We start from the raw sequence: 17214 nt of genomic DNA, 5'->3' as shown, positions 1-17214 counted from the left end.
GAGTTCAGGAGCCCCAGTCAAACACCATGAGGCGCTGAAGAATCTGTTGGATGCTGTAATGCTGCCAGCACAAATTTCTGTGATAAAGTGCAGGGGTCACTCGAGGGAGGACGATCAAGAAGCAAGGGGTAACAACGCAGCTGACCTTGCAGCTAAGAGAGCTGGAGGGTACACTGGTAATGACACACAAATGTTGGTAATAAGTGTAAACGAGCCACAGCAAGCCCCCGATGAAAGTGACCTTGTTTTGTTGCAGAAAAAAGCTGGTGCATATGAGCATTCCCAGTGGTTAGCTCATGGAGCAACCTGCAGGGAAGGATTGTGGAGGTCCCATGATGGACGAATGGTTGCTCCTGCCGAGCTGGTACACTTACTAATGATTGAAGCACATGGTCCATCTCACGAGTCGAAAAAGCGAACATGTGCAGCGTTGGAGAAACATTGGTGGCATCCATATTCTAAAGAGATGGTAGAAAACTTTGTAACAAACTGTGCAACTTGTAATGGGTATAATAACAAACCAGTGTATAAGTGCCCAATGGGGAGCTATCCTGTACCACGAGCTCCTTTCCAGGAAATTTGTATTGATTATACAGACATGGGAGCAGACAACAGAGTGAGAGGGTTGCGATACATGTTGGTAATGATAGATCGGTTTTCCCGATGGGTTGAAGCAATACCATGCCGAAATGAAGATGGTGCAACAGTGGTAAAGTGGCTCAGGAATGAACTTGTTCCGAGATATGGTCTCCCGAGAGTTATACATTCAGACAATGGCTCTCATTTTGCTAATGTACACTTAGCAGCAGTAGAAAAGTGTTTAGGAATCCAACATAGGTTTGGATCAGTTTATCATCCAGTATCTCAGGGAATAGTGGAGAGAGCTAATCAAACTTTAAAAAGGAAAATTGCTAAAATCTGTCACACCACATCTATCAAATGGCCAGACGCCTTGCCTTTGGCACTAATGTCCATGAGAAATACAGAACACAATAGTACACACTTAACACCACATGAGCTACTCACAGGGAGGCCTATGTCTGGCCCACCACGGACCAGTAGCCATGGACCTAGCCTAGACTTGCTAACTTTAGAAATTGAGGAATACACAAGAGCGCTAACTAACATGAGCCGAGTTTTGTTTTCTCAGGTGACAAACGCAGAAGCAGCAGCTGACGAAAGGAAGCCGCCTCCTGTCGTGTCACCAGGCAGTCTGGTGTGGATAAAAGTCCACAAACGCAAGTGGAGTGAACCAAGGTGGACCGGTCCATGGGAGGTAGTATTGGCAACCTCACATGCAGTAAAGGTGAAAGGTAAAACTGGAGCTACTTGGCACCACCTCACACACTGTGCAGCAGCAAAGGTAACGAGTGAGACACTCGCAGAGACAGGATTGAACGTCAGACAGGCAAAATTTGAAGTTAAAGACACCTCAAAAGAGGGTTTAGACAGTACTGACAATGACGTTTCCCCCACAGTTTAAGCGAGGCCTTCCATTGGGAGACTCTAGCTTCAGTAGGTTATGGAAGTCTGTAATTACTTTCTTCCTGATTTCAGTAGTTTCCCTCTTAGTGTGGGGAATTAACCACAGACAGGAGCCAGAACACATGCATGACTACATCAGGATTCGAAATTTAGCTTCAGTAACTAATCAAACCGATCTCAGACCACGTAGAGAGGCTTCTCCGACGACACTCACCTATGAAAATGTAACTCTCACTCTTACGTTCAAAGAAGGTACAACATCAACGGTCCAGTTCGACTTCTGTGAAGTCGTTTCCTGTCCCAGGTATGAACACACCTACGGTTGGATGTCCAAGACCTTGTGCATCATAACTGACGAGTGTGGGCCCGCCACAAATAAGTATGGTAAGCTGTTATCGTATCATAACTGTGATTGTGAAGATTGGGGATGGGCAACGATGAACACAGGTGGCGGGGGTTTAGGAAAAGACCCCAACCCAGGTCTTAAAGACCGACTAAAGATGTTAAATGCCCCAGCTTCTTATCACATGTGTAGAAAAGGGGTGGGTAGATGTAATCCTTTAAGACTTACCTTAACAGACCCAAAATTGACTGACGGAGGACTTTACGTAGTACAGGGAAAGGCAACTACTGATAGTCCTGCTCCACAAGGGCTTATTAGGATCATTGTTAAGCCTGCCAAAAAGATCATGGATGACCAGGTTCGACATACGACTGATGCAGAGAATGAGGTACCGGGGGTGGAAACTGCGATGGCAGATGGGAATTTATGGCTCCGGTGGGTACAATATACGGCTTCAAGTCAGAGAAGTACAGATTGCATTGTGTGTTCAGGGCCTAGACCCCTAGCAACACCAGTTCCTTCAAGATTTAGACCCCTAAGCCCTGAATTTAGTTGTATTTTAACTCTGTTTACTGATGACACTTTGCCCCTCCATCACACTTGTCAGGGGCTGCACTGGGATTACCCACCTGTAGAATATAATACCCCACCTCTGTTCAAGGTTTCAGAGGGTCCATTTGATTGTATAGCCTCAGATACAGCTATGGGGCCCAATGTAGGCAGTATTATTGAAGCAAATTGTAGCAACAGTCACAATGCTAGCGACTATCTATATAACAGTGTGTTAAGACAGACAGCACCCAGAGCTGATTTATGGTGGTGGTGTGGAGGAGGAACCATATATCCAATCCTGCCTAAAGATTGGACAGGCAGATGTGCATTGGTGCAACTTATATTACCATTCTATATCTTGCCTGTCAATGATGTAACATATAAAGAACTCATCTCTCCACACCCACATGCTAACAGAAGATCCAAAAGAGATGCTGGTAGGCCGAAGGGAGCCTTCGATGACCAAGTATACATAGATGGCATAGGAGTGCCAAGGGGGGTGCCGGATGAATTCAAAGCCAGAAATCAGATAGCTGCCGGTTTTGAATCTGCATTTTTCTGGTGGGTAACGATTAATAAAAATGTCGATTGGATCAACTACATTTACTATAACCAACAGCGTTTTGTAAACTTCACCAGAGATGCCATATCAGGACTGCATGCACAGCTGGCGAAGACTAGTTTAATGACCTTGCAGAACAGAATGGCATTAGATATGATATTAGCAGAGAAAGGTGGCGTTTGTCAGATGTTTGGGACTGCTTGCTGTACTTTCATTCCAAATAACACAGCTCCTGATGGATCGGTGACCAGGGCTCTGGAGGGACTGACAGCACTCAGCCAAGAGCTAGCGGAGAACTCTGGTGCCGCTGATCCATTCACCGACTGGTTGGAGAGTATGTTTGGCAAGTGGAAACATACATTTTTGTCAATCGTAATTACTCTGTGTGTTGTCATCGTAGGCCTCCTAGTCGTCTGTGGATGTGGGTTCCCTTGCATCCGTGGACTTCTACAGGGGTTTATTGCTTCAACGATGAGCCAGACACCAGTCCAGGGCAACCAGTTATGTGTCGAGGATGAGGGAGAATTGGAGCTTCTGATGGCCACAGTCTAGATGAGGCCACCAGCGGTGCCATAGCGGAACTTCACAAGCGGTTCCTGACCATCCTCTCGGAGATCCTGAAGGACCTGATAAAGGCCCAGATGGACTTCTAACACATCCGGTGAGATATTGGAAATTAGGGAAATAGACTGATTGTTCTGGATGAGTAATTTGAGATTTTATTTTTGTTTAATGGGTTATAATGGGATTTTAGGGTGTAAAGATTAAGAAATGTAATTTTGACAGGTGTAAAAGAACAGTCAAGGCTTCTCAGTATGTGTTCTCTAGCCTACAGGCTGTATCCTGATCCTGCCAGCCCCAAGACATGGAAGGCAGTGATTTTCAACGCAGTCGATCTTTTCCTTTGTTACGGATTCTATCTTTCCCTTTTTAAATTTTCCTTTTTTGTCTTCCTTTTACGGACTCAATTTCTCCCTTTTTTACGGATCAAATTTTCTTTTTTTTGTCTTCCTTTTACGGACTCAATTTTTCCCTTTTTTACGGATAAAATTTTCTTTTTTGTCTTCTTTTTACGGACTCAATTTTGAAACGGACTGAACAGAAATACTTGAAATGTTATCTGTATGCATGAATTGTTTGCCTCTGTTTAGATAGATAGGGAGCCTCTTCCTGGATTGAGTAGGGGGGAGGTCTCCAGGGACATTTGAGTAACTAACGATATTTGTGTAAACTAACAACATTTAAGTACATTTGAGTAACGTACTACATTCGAGTAACTAACTCACAGTGAACTGTGGGTTAGGGGGGAATTGTAAGAAATTTGAGCAAAACAGGGGTGATTAGTAGATATAATAGTGTTTAATAATTCATAATTAAGGTTCATAATTAGTCATAATCATAAGGGGTTTGGGAATGCATAATTTAGATAAACATAAACATGCAGAAGCATGAAACTTCTGCCAAGTTGCCGAAGTTTAACTTTCATTTTGAAGGATTATTATAGATGGGATTAAACAATAACTGACAATCATTGAATGTGTTTGTTGCAGGTAGAGCAAGCTGTGTAGACAGGCGTTTAATGAGGAGACAGAGTAGGCAGCCAATAAAAATTGAGGTAGATGAAAGGGGAGGAGTCGCGAATGAATAAGGGAGGGATCCAGTCAAGAGTTTTTTGTCTTTCCTGTTAGTTAGAGGTCCTGGGAAGTCGTGTTGTCCTGGGACTGGGAGAGTTTTTTCCAAGGGGGGGGTTAATTGTTTAATATTTCAAAGATTAATGTACACCATTGCATAACTGTAATTGTAACAGCAGGATTAAAATCCTTTCTGACGGTGAACCAGTTTCGGTAACGTTTTTAGCGCCGTGTTGCTGAAGAGCTATCAGTACCACGTGTGCTGGCCTGCCACACGCACCTAGGAAGGAGTTTTCCCTCCACAACGGCCAGCTCTAGGAGACTTAAACAAGTGCCATACTCCTTCCATTTCTCAATGATGGACTGAACTGAACTCTGTGGGATGTCCAGTGAGTTGGAAATCTTTTTGTAGCATCTCCTGACTTGTACTTTTCAATGATATTTTCTCTGAGTTGCTTGGAGTGTTATTTTGTCTTCATGTTGCAATTGTAGCAGGAATACTGATGAACCAGAGACTGGACCTCCCAGACACAGGTGTGTTTATACTACAATCACTTGACACACATCAACTGCACTCAGGTCATCTCCATTTCACTACGTGTGACACTGCTGGCATCAACTAGCTGGACTTCTGTTGAATTAGGTCAGTCACTTTAAAGGGGGTGAATACTTATGCAATCATTTACTTTACCTTACATATTTTTTATTAATTGACATTAGTTTGTAAAAATCAGTTTTCACTTTGACATGAAAGAAGCTTTTTTTGCAAATTCTTGACAAAAAAGCCAAATTATACTGACCATGATTTCATGTATAAAAGCAACAAAAGGGGAAAACATCCAAGGGGGGTGAATACTTATGCAAGGCACTGTACTCGTGTACAAAGTACTGCAAGCTGTCCATTACAAAACTCCACTGTCCTCTCTCTCCACTGGTCTCACTCACATGCAAACAAAAACTAATACATACCTCTTATATGCACCAGAAGTTGCAGTCCATGTCTGCATAGGGCTTTTTGAAAGCCTATGTGTTTTGTTTGAGGATACAAATGTATTTTTTTCTGCAGAATTGCTACAGAATTGAAACGCTAAAAGAGAAGAAACTTTAAGTATGGATACCAAGACAATCTGTGATCTCGTGAGTGGGTGTGGCAAATGAACTTGTAAAGAGCCTTTCTAGTGCTTTAACACTTTTACATGTCATTCACCCATTCATGGCCATCCATACACAGAGGCTACCATGCAAGGTCTTGTGGAGCTGGACGATGCTACGCTTTGATCGGCGAGACTTAGCTAAGGGTCAAATGGCGCCGCTTACTGGTAATCTCGATGAACCAACTCCTAATAATGGTAATACACGGTGGAGGACGGAAACAAACATTCTCTTTGCATTTTATCAAAATTTGGTTAAAATGTGTGATGACATTTGGATGTAAACCTGGCTTGTGTAAAGTACAGTAGAAGTCTATAAAACTGTCTCATTAGCATCAATAATGGTAAAATGCATTTCTCCTGGACAACCAGCGAAGGAATGATCATTTATACGAGATATACTGCAGACATTTAATCCAATTACATCTTATTGTTTTCAACTGACTGCCGTTCGCCTCCAAACATCCAGGCAAACAAACGCAGTGCCGAGTGGTGATGTAACTACAGCGAAGACGCATGCAGACACAAACTGTTTGTTTTCTATAAGTGCTCGAGAAATAAGTGAAGCCAACACATTCCTCACTCTCATTCCAACACACACACACACACACATACTGTACACAGACTATAGCTCAGGGTTACAGCAGGGTTCTCTTCCCCTTTCTCCATCTGCACCAAACTGCTGAAAGTGATAATGAGTTGTTTTTAACAATTAATTTGCATATAAAAGCAGAGCCGTCTGCATGGGCAGCAGAAACAGATCCTAGATCACAGTCTGGCTGCTGGCAACGCTTCAGAGGAAACAGAGAGCTGGAGAGGGAGAGAGGCGGGAGGCGAGAAGGAGAAAGAAAAAGGACAACCTGAAGAAACAGACAGAATGAAGACCAAACCAAACGAGGGACAACGAGAGGTAGAAACGGGGAGATGAAAGAAAGACGCGGCAGAGACAGGCGAGACATTTTGCGGTCGTGTAGCTCATTTGTTATTCGTTTTTGAGAGTGTTTTCCTATTCCTGCATCTGTTTTGCTCAGTTTGTGTGTATCGTCCTTTCAGTTTGTAGCCTTGCTGTGTGCGGATAGAAATGTCAGCCAGTCGGCTTTCCATGTTGCATTATATGGTCCGAGTGTGTGTTTTGTAAAGCTTTGATACCTGACTTCAGGGCGCAACCGTTAGTTGTTTCTGAAGAAGAAAAGAAAGAACCCGAGGAGGACATCAACAGGCCTTTGTCCCCGCATACATGTTGACTTGACATGGAGGGAAAAGCACAGATTGCTAGTATTGACATTAATGATGGTTCCGTTCTATTCAAGACTCCCGGCACAACTTGGTTACAAGGCTCCAATGCCACACTGCTCTACTGGGCGAAACCCACCCCGAGCAGCATTCAAGCATTAGGATTGGCCAGGCATCTGAGCTAGCAGAGGTACGGGTCACCTGAACTGGTGCTGACCCTACCTACTCGAGGTCAATGCCCAACCTTTTTGCCTCAACCAGCTACGCATGGCGGGTCTTTCCAAGCAGAGCAGTGGGATTCATAATTACGCATCAATGGCGGAACGGTTAAAACGATGACAGAGCCTGTAAGGATGAGGCTGGATCAAAATGTTTTTCACAGTAGGACTGGGTGATAATTCAATATGCTAATGTATTGTCTTTCAAGGAAACCGTTATGAATTCATGCATTGAGAAATCACGACACACAATTATGTTGTTTAAATTGATAATAACCAGCTCATACCAACTCAAATTTCTCAGAAAATCTTATTATTTTGCACTCAAGTTCTAACTTAAATGAGAAAAGTACTTTTCGTTTGGTTAGGATTCAATCCCCACAAGAGTATTCAAAACCATGTGGTCATTTCATATCGACTATTTATTTATTAAATGACCAGAAAACATGCTATATGCTGATATATATCACTGTCGCGATATGAGACGACCTATATCGGTATAGAAGATTCCGGCCTTATCGCTCAGCACCAGCTGGGAGCACGGTGTCCATGATGCACACTCGGATTTTGATTGCCGTGACAAAAACGCAAAGATAATCCCCCAGAAAATTGTATGCGTTACACTCATGTGTTCTAAAACTTAGCAAAACATTGCAATAGATTATTGAACAGTATGAAAAGTAGTTTGACATTAATATTAGGGTGTACATAATAGTCCCGTCTGTTGTCCTTGTTCCTAGCAGTTATGTCTATTCCCGTGTAAGTACATTAAGAGCAATGCCATGAATTTCCTTGTATGTGCACACATTGAGTAATGAGGTGTTATTGGACAGACCAAGAAGAAGCAATTTCAAAAGCAATTGTTCGGCTCTACCTTACATACAGTACAGATGGCACTGCTGGGTGTAATTGCTAAGGAGTGTTATGTTTGTGAAGGTGGGAACGGGAGTGTGACTTCAGTGGGGGACGCACTTTATAAGTTTCGCGCACATTTCGGTGAGCTTTCACACCGCCTTGCATAACTCGCAGTATAGAAGCAACCCACTCGCCGAGACACTCAGAAACACACAACTCACACAGATAATCTCTCTGGAAACAAGACAAGGAGACGTGCATCCACCCACCCACCCCTACACACACACACACACACCTACACCATCAAATCCTTTCCCGTTATCCACACAAAAGGAGGTTGGGTCTTGACCCTGACACACACAAACGCATACGCAGGCATCTCTACTCGTTGATAAAGACCTGTCTCAGAAGATAACTGTTTTTTGAAAGGTTATTCTCTAACTGTGTGCACCAACTCCTGGTACCAGATCCAATAAGACGACATTGCTTGGGCTGAACTTGTGGTTTGAAAGGGATTCCAATGCCTTTCCACACATGTACGCTTGGAACGCATCCCCAGTGTGAAAGACATGAGTGTGCAGAAGGTCAGCGGCTGTAAAGATACAGACTTTACAGGCTCGATGGGTGAAAGATACTGGAAGCCAACCACGAGGCCTTGGCACCACGGCACAGACAAGTCAGAGCTGGAACCCATTCAAATGTCTTGTGTGAGGAATGGATGGCGAATGTGATAAGTAGCACATTTGCATTTTTTAGCACAACAGCAGCCTGAAACCATGCACACACTCTTTGATGCAATTTTTTAGCCTTTTATCATTCAGAGGCAAGAGACGGGGAATCATATAAATACATACATACATATATAAACACACATATACACACATACAGTATAAAAAAAGTAAAAAGTAAGTCAGCTCTTGAGTTGGTTTCCGTCTTTAGAAGATACTGGCAGTCTTACATCAACCATATGCAACAACTGATGCACACACGTCCGTGAAGTGGCAGCTCTGTACACAGCTACAACAATAACATGGCCCGACAGGCTGAAACTGAAATTGTAAAAAACAAGAAGTGAGGTTGATACTCACCGGTTCTGCAGCCAGGGCCTCCTTGTTGTGGTACTTTTTCCTCTCATACTTGTCCCGGATGAAGACTTCCACTGCTCTAAAGGTGAGAATTAAGGACTGAAATACTGCACAGAAATATCTAGATATCAGGTATGCACACACGGTAGAAACATATACAGTACATATTACGCTAACACCATCAACATATTGTAGTTCATGGGAATACCGGAGGAAAAAAAACTGGCAGTGCCAAGACTTTGTTTTCCTAATTCTTTGGGTGGTAGACAAGCTACATTTAGACATAGGTGCCTAAAATACGTTTTGCTGTTAACCGTATTCACAGCAGTACGTTACTACTGCCGTGCTAGTACTCCTGTCTGTTTCTCCAAATTGGGAGTGAGCTGACTGCCAGCTACTGTAGGTAATACACCGACTATGGATAAGTACCCCATACAACACCACTTCTATACACTTCTTTAACTATCCCCTTAAGAAAAGGGCAGAGAACTTAATCCAATATTACAACCCAAACCACGATCTTTCCCCATCAGATCCCCAAGTAAGTGTTTTACCTAAAGCAACCAAATCCCCACCATGGCAGAAAAAGAATATGAATCTGAATATGAATCTTAACTGGAACAGTGACTTGTGATGGTTTTAGAAGGTATTGTTCCTGCTAATAGAGGCATCTGGTCAGAAAATGTACATCCCATTATGAAGCAATGAATCTCTGTCTGTCTGTCATCTGCATGTCTCGAGAACGGTTCATCCGATCTGCTTCACACCTGGCGGGTGTTTCGATGGGGACCCAAAGACGTGCAGAGTTGAAGTTGGTGCAATTTGGACACGTGACACGTTCAATGTTAAGAAACTTTAAAGAGACATGGAATAGGGTTCTGTGCAGCAGCGGGGGCGGGGCCTCAGGGCTCTGAGGAGTCAAGCATTTGGCCTTTACAACCACTTTCTTCTGCGCTTCCTGGAGTCAAAGAGCCAAGACTCCTGGGAGAGAACATGCATGATCTTAGTCTCATTAGAACATGACGTAGAGGTGCAATTCAGCCTCTTGTGGTTGAAATTTATTTTACACCAACAATCACAATTTCACCTGCCAAAACCAGAAGCTTTTTCTCACTTGTTTCTCAGAGCTTTTGTACATATGTGAAAAATGTGTGAAAGTGTCGTTAACATTGTGTTTCCTTGCCAAATGGTATCAATACCACTGCTGATATCTTATCACAGAACTGTGTTTCATGAACAACAGAAATGGTGGCTGATCATCATGGTGTTTATGTTAGGATTCCTGCCATTCTCAAAGCACCATGACAGACATGCAAGTGTTCGCACACACACACACACACACACACAAATCTCCACTCTTATCTCCCCATTCCAGCGGCGACGCCTCTAGCGGATCAAGTAATAGACTTCCAAAGATTGAAAAATGATGACCACCAGCACGGGTCTACGAGCTGCACGGGCTGCATCTCAGACACAGCACTTATTCAGTACTGTTGACTGGAGACAGCAGAACAGATGGGATGCTACACACCAAGACACTCAGCAACGTGCGCCAGATGAGGCGGTGGTTGTGTTCACATGACGACAGTGGAGTGTTAGATATTATATCTATATTTCCACAAAAGGTAGACGCTAGAGAAGGTAGCAGTTCCACAGTTAATCGTCATTATATTCTGTTGAATAAACCTCACACAGGTTTATGGATGTCAGCAGTTTAAAAAGGGCCATGGTTGTAAAATACTACTGAGGAAGTTTGGAGGACTTTGCGTTTACAAAACATTTTATAACTGTAGATATTTTTTGTGGAACATTTTAGATTTGTTAAAGAATCCCTTTTTATGTGGTGGTGGTGATATCAATGGGTGAAAATGAATGCAAAACTATGAATGAACTCTAGTGTTCCATAATCATTGTCTCTGCCAGGCGTAAGAGGATCATGTGTTCATTGTGTGTGTGTGTGTGTGTGTGTGTGTGTGTGTGTGTGTGTGTGTGTGTGTGTGTGTGTGTGTGTGTGAGCGAGCGTGTATCTGTCAGTCTGTCCACAGCAAATCTCTTTCTTACTTCAGTAGTTAAATTATACAAATGCAAATACAACAAGACGACATCAATGTGTCCATACTGAAGGAAAAGCAATCGTAATTACACGAGCACTAATGTAGGAGTTAAAAAAAGAATGGCGGGGGGGAATCAAACGCTATTTAATCATTTACATGTAGAGCAGAGTAGATGGCTGTAATGGATGAACACAGGAGGACACATAGGAAACGCTCACACACATTCAGGCGGTATAGCTCCTCTAATCCTGGGTCCGTTATCTGCTGTTTTCAGCCAGCGGCGCTGCTGTCGGAACGACTAATGGACTTCAAAAGAGTGAGGAATGATGACCACCCGCACAAATGGGCCTGCCAGATACAAGATCGGGTATTAGAGCCGCGTTTCAAACGGGGAGATTATTTATTTCAGTCTGCTGGTGGAAATATGAACATCTGCTGCTGTGTTAACCACCAAGCTGTCTCGTGGAAAAAGGGGCAAATTGGATACCGCTGCTTTCAACGTTGTTGCAGACGCTGCTAGAGGTGTCCTGATGAAGTGTGCGGAATGACGCCGACTTGGCGGAGCCCGTCACTTCTCGTGTGCCGCTGGAGAGGATTTGGGAGATGCCGACGAAAGCTGATGTCCGATGACGGCGACGAGTTCGATTTGAGGATGTCATTTCGTTTCAGAAAAAAAGGCAGATTGCAGGAGTGATTTCAGGTTGAACTGATCAGAATGCAGATAAATCTGAACCTTTTGAACTCGAAAGCGATTTTTTTTTTAGCAACAGTCTAATATAAAATCTGTGTGACCGACATCAGGACATAAACATCACGAAAACAAAACATAAATCCTTCTGCAATGCATGACAAGTGTGCTGTAATCTACAAAAATAAAGTTTTCACACAGCAGCTCTGAGACAGGGCCACGATTGATCCGTACGGATCACCCCTCACGGTTTGGCACGCATGTGACCCGCGGATTAATTACACAGTTTAACGTTAACCACAGTGTGAAATAAAGTTTTACTGACGATCCTCCAATAGTCAGTCAAATATGCGACCAGGACATCGGCATTCATGTTTTCTACACGCCGATCTCTGATATTGTGTGTGTTTATGACCACTAGTATTGAACGTGTCGAGTCTCTAAGTTGCACCAAATTGAACACTGCACGACTTTGGGTCCCTACCAATACACCCACCGAGTGTGAAGTAGGTTGGACGAATGGTCCTTGAGATATGCAAAGGACACACACACACACACATACATGCAGTCAGAGAATCTTACTTTATAGTTCGAGACTGAGCAGGGCCGGTACCAGTCAACCTTGATTCTGGATCATGATCCCGAGAGGGAAACATCTGATGGAAGTGGGATCTAACACGATGACCCCCCCCCCCCCGTCAACAGGGCACGAGGGGTCATTAAATGCTTTGATGGGTATGGAAATGCTATGGCTTTAACAGTCCTTAGATCTCAATACAACTGAATACCAATGGGAGACTTTGAAGCAACCATAAAAACAAAAGAGCGAATATCTTTTGGAAGACTGCTGTTCAACCCTCCAGTAGAAACCTTTTCTTTCATTTGTCGGCCATTTAAATGTGACAACTACCGCAAAATAGCGGTGACATTGGGAGCTTTAAGATTTCGACGTAAATTGCGGGGTGGCACATATGGTGGTATGCAAATCTCTGTTGAAATGTTGACAGAGGGTTTATAAAAAAATGTACATTTAATGCAGATTTAGTGTGACAAGAGCAGTTTGCATGCAATGTCGGGGAGATTTTTACACGAATGCAGTGGTTCTCAAACTGTGGGGCGCGGCGGTATTACAGGTGGGGCGCAGGAGGAAATGCAGAATTTTTGTATTTCAAAAAAAATAATAATATTTTTTTTTTAAGTAATTTATAAATACATGGCAAAATGCCTGTACTTTCGTGTAAATGTTTACGTTACGCCGTTAACAGGTTACACTTGCGCATGCGCGACGGCCATGATCCTTGGCGACTCACATGTGGCTTAGTGTTCCAAATGAAGAGACATTTGGCGGGAACAGAAAAGCAACCGCAAGCGATGCATCCGAGACGAACAGCAAGCAGCCAAGAAGAACATATGATGACGCCTCTCTTGCTCTGGGTTTCACAGTGAACGCGGTAGGAGATGAGGAGAGACCAGTTTGTGTTTTATGTCTGAAGCTATTTTTTGTCAAATTGTAGTTCTTTTTTGCACAGATATAACTTTATTTGCATTGTTCTAACAAAGTGATTGCACATTTTATTTGTTTTTGTCTGATGCAATTTTCTTTGTTCTATTATTTGAAAAAGCACAGACGGAGGAGTCACAAAATGTTGTTTCAATAAAAGTTCAACATGGACCATTTTGTTACAATTGTGTTGGGGAAGTGGGGCATGAACATTTTTCTTCCTCCGAAGTGGGGCGCGACAGAAAAAGTTTGAGAACCACTGCACTAATGTATGGTGACATGTACTGTGACAAACTGAGTGTTTATGTCGATGAAGTTGGGGTTGAATGAATGCACGGGGCAGTAAATAGACAGTCGGAGAATACAACACACAGAAACAAGGAGGATACTGGTCCACCTGTGGCCGCCTGAAGTTCTCCGGTAGGTGGTCTTCATACAGCCGTTTGGCCCTGTTGTTGCCCATGTCGACCATACTCTGCAAGGAGAGAAAGGGGAGGAAGAAACACCCAAAAGTACATCAATTGGTGAAACTCCTTCAAAGAACATGTCAAACGCACACAGCGAGTTCTTTCGTCAGTCACATTTGCATTCGACTCAAATTTGCCCGCCGAATCCTTTCACACACATGCGGACGCACGTGAGTAAAAGACACGGCGGCCGTGTGAGGTCACGGGTAAATCAGGAGGAGGGAGATAAATGAGGTTATGATAGAAGTGGTTGAGATGGAGTCCGAACAATCAGCCATCCGGAATTAATTAGTCACTGTTGAAAAACAGTGATTCAAATTCAGAGTGAGTCCTCCTTTTGACTCGCACTCAGCTGATGGATAGGCAGTGCCTTGAAGCGAGAGAGACACACACACACACGCACACACAGACACACACACTGAACATTTGGATTTATTAACAGTTGGGTGATTGAATAAATTATTGTCGTGCTTAGCTTAGGTGAGTTTTACAGACGTACACACAAACACCAGTGTTCCTCATTTACTGTGTGTAATTGAATCAATGAGACATGCTATTTACCCACGAAACACGCCTATACACACTAACTACAGGTCTATTCCCTAAATGTGTGTGTGCGTGTCAAACATGAGTTCATAGTCCCAATCACGAGTTTCAAGCCTTCTTCAATACGGTAGCATGTTCATTTAGTAAATGATGGGTTACATTAGAGTGTAAAATATAAAAGAAACAAGATAAAGATCTTAAGTACATTTTGTTTTAACCATGTCTTTTTGCTAGCCAAAATTACCATACGAGCTAATGCTAGCTGCTGGCCCCACCCTCTCGTCCAAATATGGTCACTTCCGGTCCCAAACGACCAAAATGTAAAACTCTAGATATGTGGGGCGGGTGTGGATTAGATGTAGAGCGGATCATCTGCCACACGGAAGTCCGGCGGTTCAATCCCCGGCTCCTCCAGTGCGCATGTTGAAGTATCCTTCAATGCTGAACTCAAGGCTGTGCGATAGTTTTCTTTAGATTAGATTATATCCTGATGGGCATGTGCCAATTAGCATTTCCACCGATACCATCAATGTATGAATGGGTGAATGTTGACATGCCGTGTACGGCGCTTCGAGTGGTCAGATCGTCTCTTTTCAATGATTTACTTTTGAGGTGAACATCAAAGAGTTCCACGGATTCCCCCAGTCTGTGCTCGACTTCTGTGTGTTTCAATTTGACTGTGAATCGGAGAGGAAATGAATCGGAGAGGAAATGGTGTGATTTTTTAAACAAATTGGGTCGATTCGGTTAAATCGAACACTTGACCGTAAAACATAAACGACACAGTGACTTTTTAAGGTCAACTTGCACAAAGCTAACTTTAGTTGTTTGATTATGTGTTGGCCTCATTCGCCAACTGTTCTCATGGTTTCTGCCACACGGCGTGTTACTGTTCCACTTGCTAAATGTATCGTAGTGAGAACATCGGATTCTTGATAAAAGGAGCTACTAGGTCTACAACAAACCAGGTCCAAATTGGTCTCATCAGATATAAATCACAGATACAATCAGTGTCAACGTTATTATGCACGTCCCCTTCCTTTACAGAGCGAACAGTTGACATTCACAATGCAAACTCAGCTACACTATTGAGAAGCAGTGAGAATTGTCATCTCTGGTGGATTTTTCCTTTTATACTCAACGTGTCTCTGCAGTAATTCCAGTGTGAGTGGGTTTGTGTGTGAGAGGTGTGTGTGTGTGTGTGTGTGTGTGAGGTGTGTGCGTGTACCTGGATCTGCTCCGGTGTCCACTGGTCCAGATTGACAGATTTGACTCTGGAGATGTGGACACCCAGGTTGCGGTGGATGCCGGCACAGCGGATGCACATGAACACCCCGAGGTTCCATGACGCCCATCGAGGACCTGGTGAGAGAAATAGAAAGAGAGTTTCTGCTTTAGAGGTGCATTGGTTCACATTTTAAAAAGGTGCGATGTGTAATGCCTGGCCACTCGCTCCAAACAAACAGGGGGGGAGCATTTCACCTCTACTAATGAGTCCACACAGTCAGTTGTAAAAAATAAAAAAGCCAACTACTATCTAACAGCAGGGCAAGAATACGTGAAATTCCAAACTGCCCAAGCTCTAGAGCGGATCCATCTCTAGCGTTTGAGACGATGCAGATTCTAGCCTCTCGATTCCCTTTCAATTCAAATCTAAACTGTGGAGGCGATGGTGAGTTGAAACTCTGCTGTGTAATAAAAAATAAAAAAATAAATAAAAGACCGTTATTCTGTCTCTGAACCTCTTCCCCCGACACAGTCAGTCAATAATTCAAAAGGTAAACCTCGCTTCCACAAACTGGACGAACTGTTTGGAAGTTAATAAGAAGAGATAAAATCCAAACATTCAAAGCCTTTACTTACTTTGGCAGAATTGTCTCACTTGTAGTGTTTCAGAGCGTGCCCACTTATCCCGAGACATTTTGTGTTATCAACATTGCTCGGGAAGTAATCCCTAATACACGTTAATGGGATTTTACGGACGGAACAGAGTGGGGTTTGTGTTGTTTATGGATATCATTTGATTGCACTTCCTGTGGTTTAAGAAAAATGATTCAATATTAAAGTGCCTGCATGCACCATCCGTTATTAGTCATCTTGAAGCACAACAAAAGGTGCACATATAGAATATTTTAAAATCAAATATACACATTGTGTCTAAAGAGTTATTGCGTTTAATAAACTCCAAAATAGAAAGCGGGTTTTCTTTTAAATTGCCACAGACTCAGTGTTTTAGGATCTCTTCAAATGAAGTCTTTATTGGTTGAAAAATTATAAAATGTGTACTTTTACTGCATGCATTCTAAATTACTTTCATTTGGTGATCAACAACTTCAATTAAATGTCAGCATAATTAAAAAACCTAGATATGAAAGGTACTATAAAAACAGGCAATTTAGATCAATGACAGCAGTTTAATAAACAGGTTTTCAAAAGCTTTTATTAGTTTACGGTTCATTGTATTCACAGAGCCTAATCCTCAAAATGAAAACAAGAAAAAAAAAACATCAATTACATGTGCAATAACTCCAGATATAAATCCATTATTTTCTGAGCGCAGTACAAATTCATGGCGAGTGAAACCAACCAAGTCAAAGTCAAAGTCGGATTTTGGATCTCTGCTTGCGAAAAAAACGGGGTTACATAAAAGCCCTGGCAGAGAACAAGAAGGAGCGGCCATGAGCTCGCTGCACGGAACCAGAAGAAGCCAAGAACCTCCAGAACCAGACGAGACTTTGATTCCTGTTGACACACAATCGGGCGACATCTGTTGAGAGAAGGGATGGAAATGTTGGTATTTTCCCACAAGCAACTGCCCCATAAGGGTCAGTCTGACCCTCTTT

General features: G+C 42.9%; 1 protein-coding gene across 2 annotated transcripts in view; it reads right to left on the bottom strand.

Annotated features, from left to right (window-relative positions):
- The window catches only part of LOC306785440 (stromal membrane-associated protein 1-like), a 110056-nt gene that overhangs the window by 75357 nt on the left and 17485 nt on the right, over window positions 1-17214 (bottom strand). For both annotated transcript variants that reach the window (XM_079279816.1, XM_079279817.1), the window contains exons 2-4: window positions 15600-15733; window positions 13748-13833; window positions 9119-9194 (exon numbers count right to left, since the gene is read on the bottom strand). In XM_079279816.1, the coding sequence (XP_079135942.1) occupies window positions 9119-9194; window positions 13748-13833; window positions 15600-15733 (296 nt within the window). The remainder of the gene's footprint in view (window positions 1-9118; window positions 9195-13747; window positions 13834-15599; window positions 15734-17214) is intronic.

The sequence above is a fragment of the Melanostigma gelatinosum genome, assembly GCF_949748355.1.
Source record: "Melanostigma gelatinosum genome assembly, chromosome: 12".
In the NCBI taxonomy this organism is placed as follows: Eukaryota; Metazoa; Chordata; class Actinopteri; order Perciformes; family Zoarcidae; genus Melanostigma; species Melanostigma gelatinosum.
Note: the sequence above shows the minus strand (reverse complement) of the source record. Positions and strands in the feature narration are given on the sequence as shown.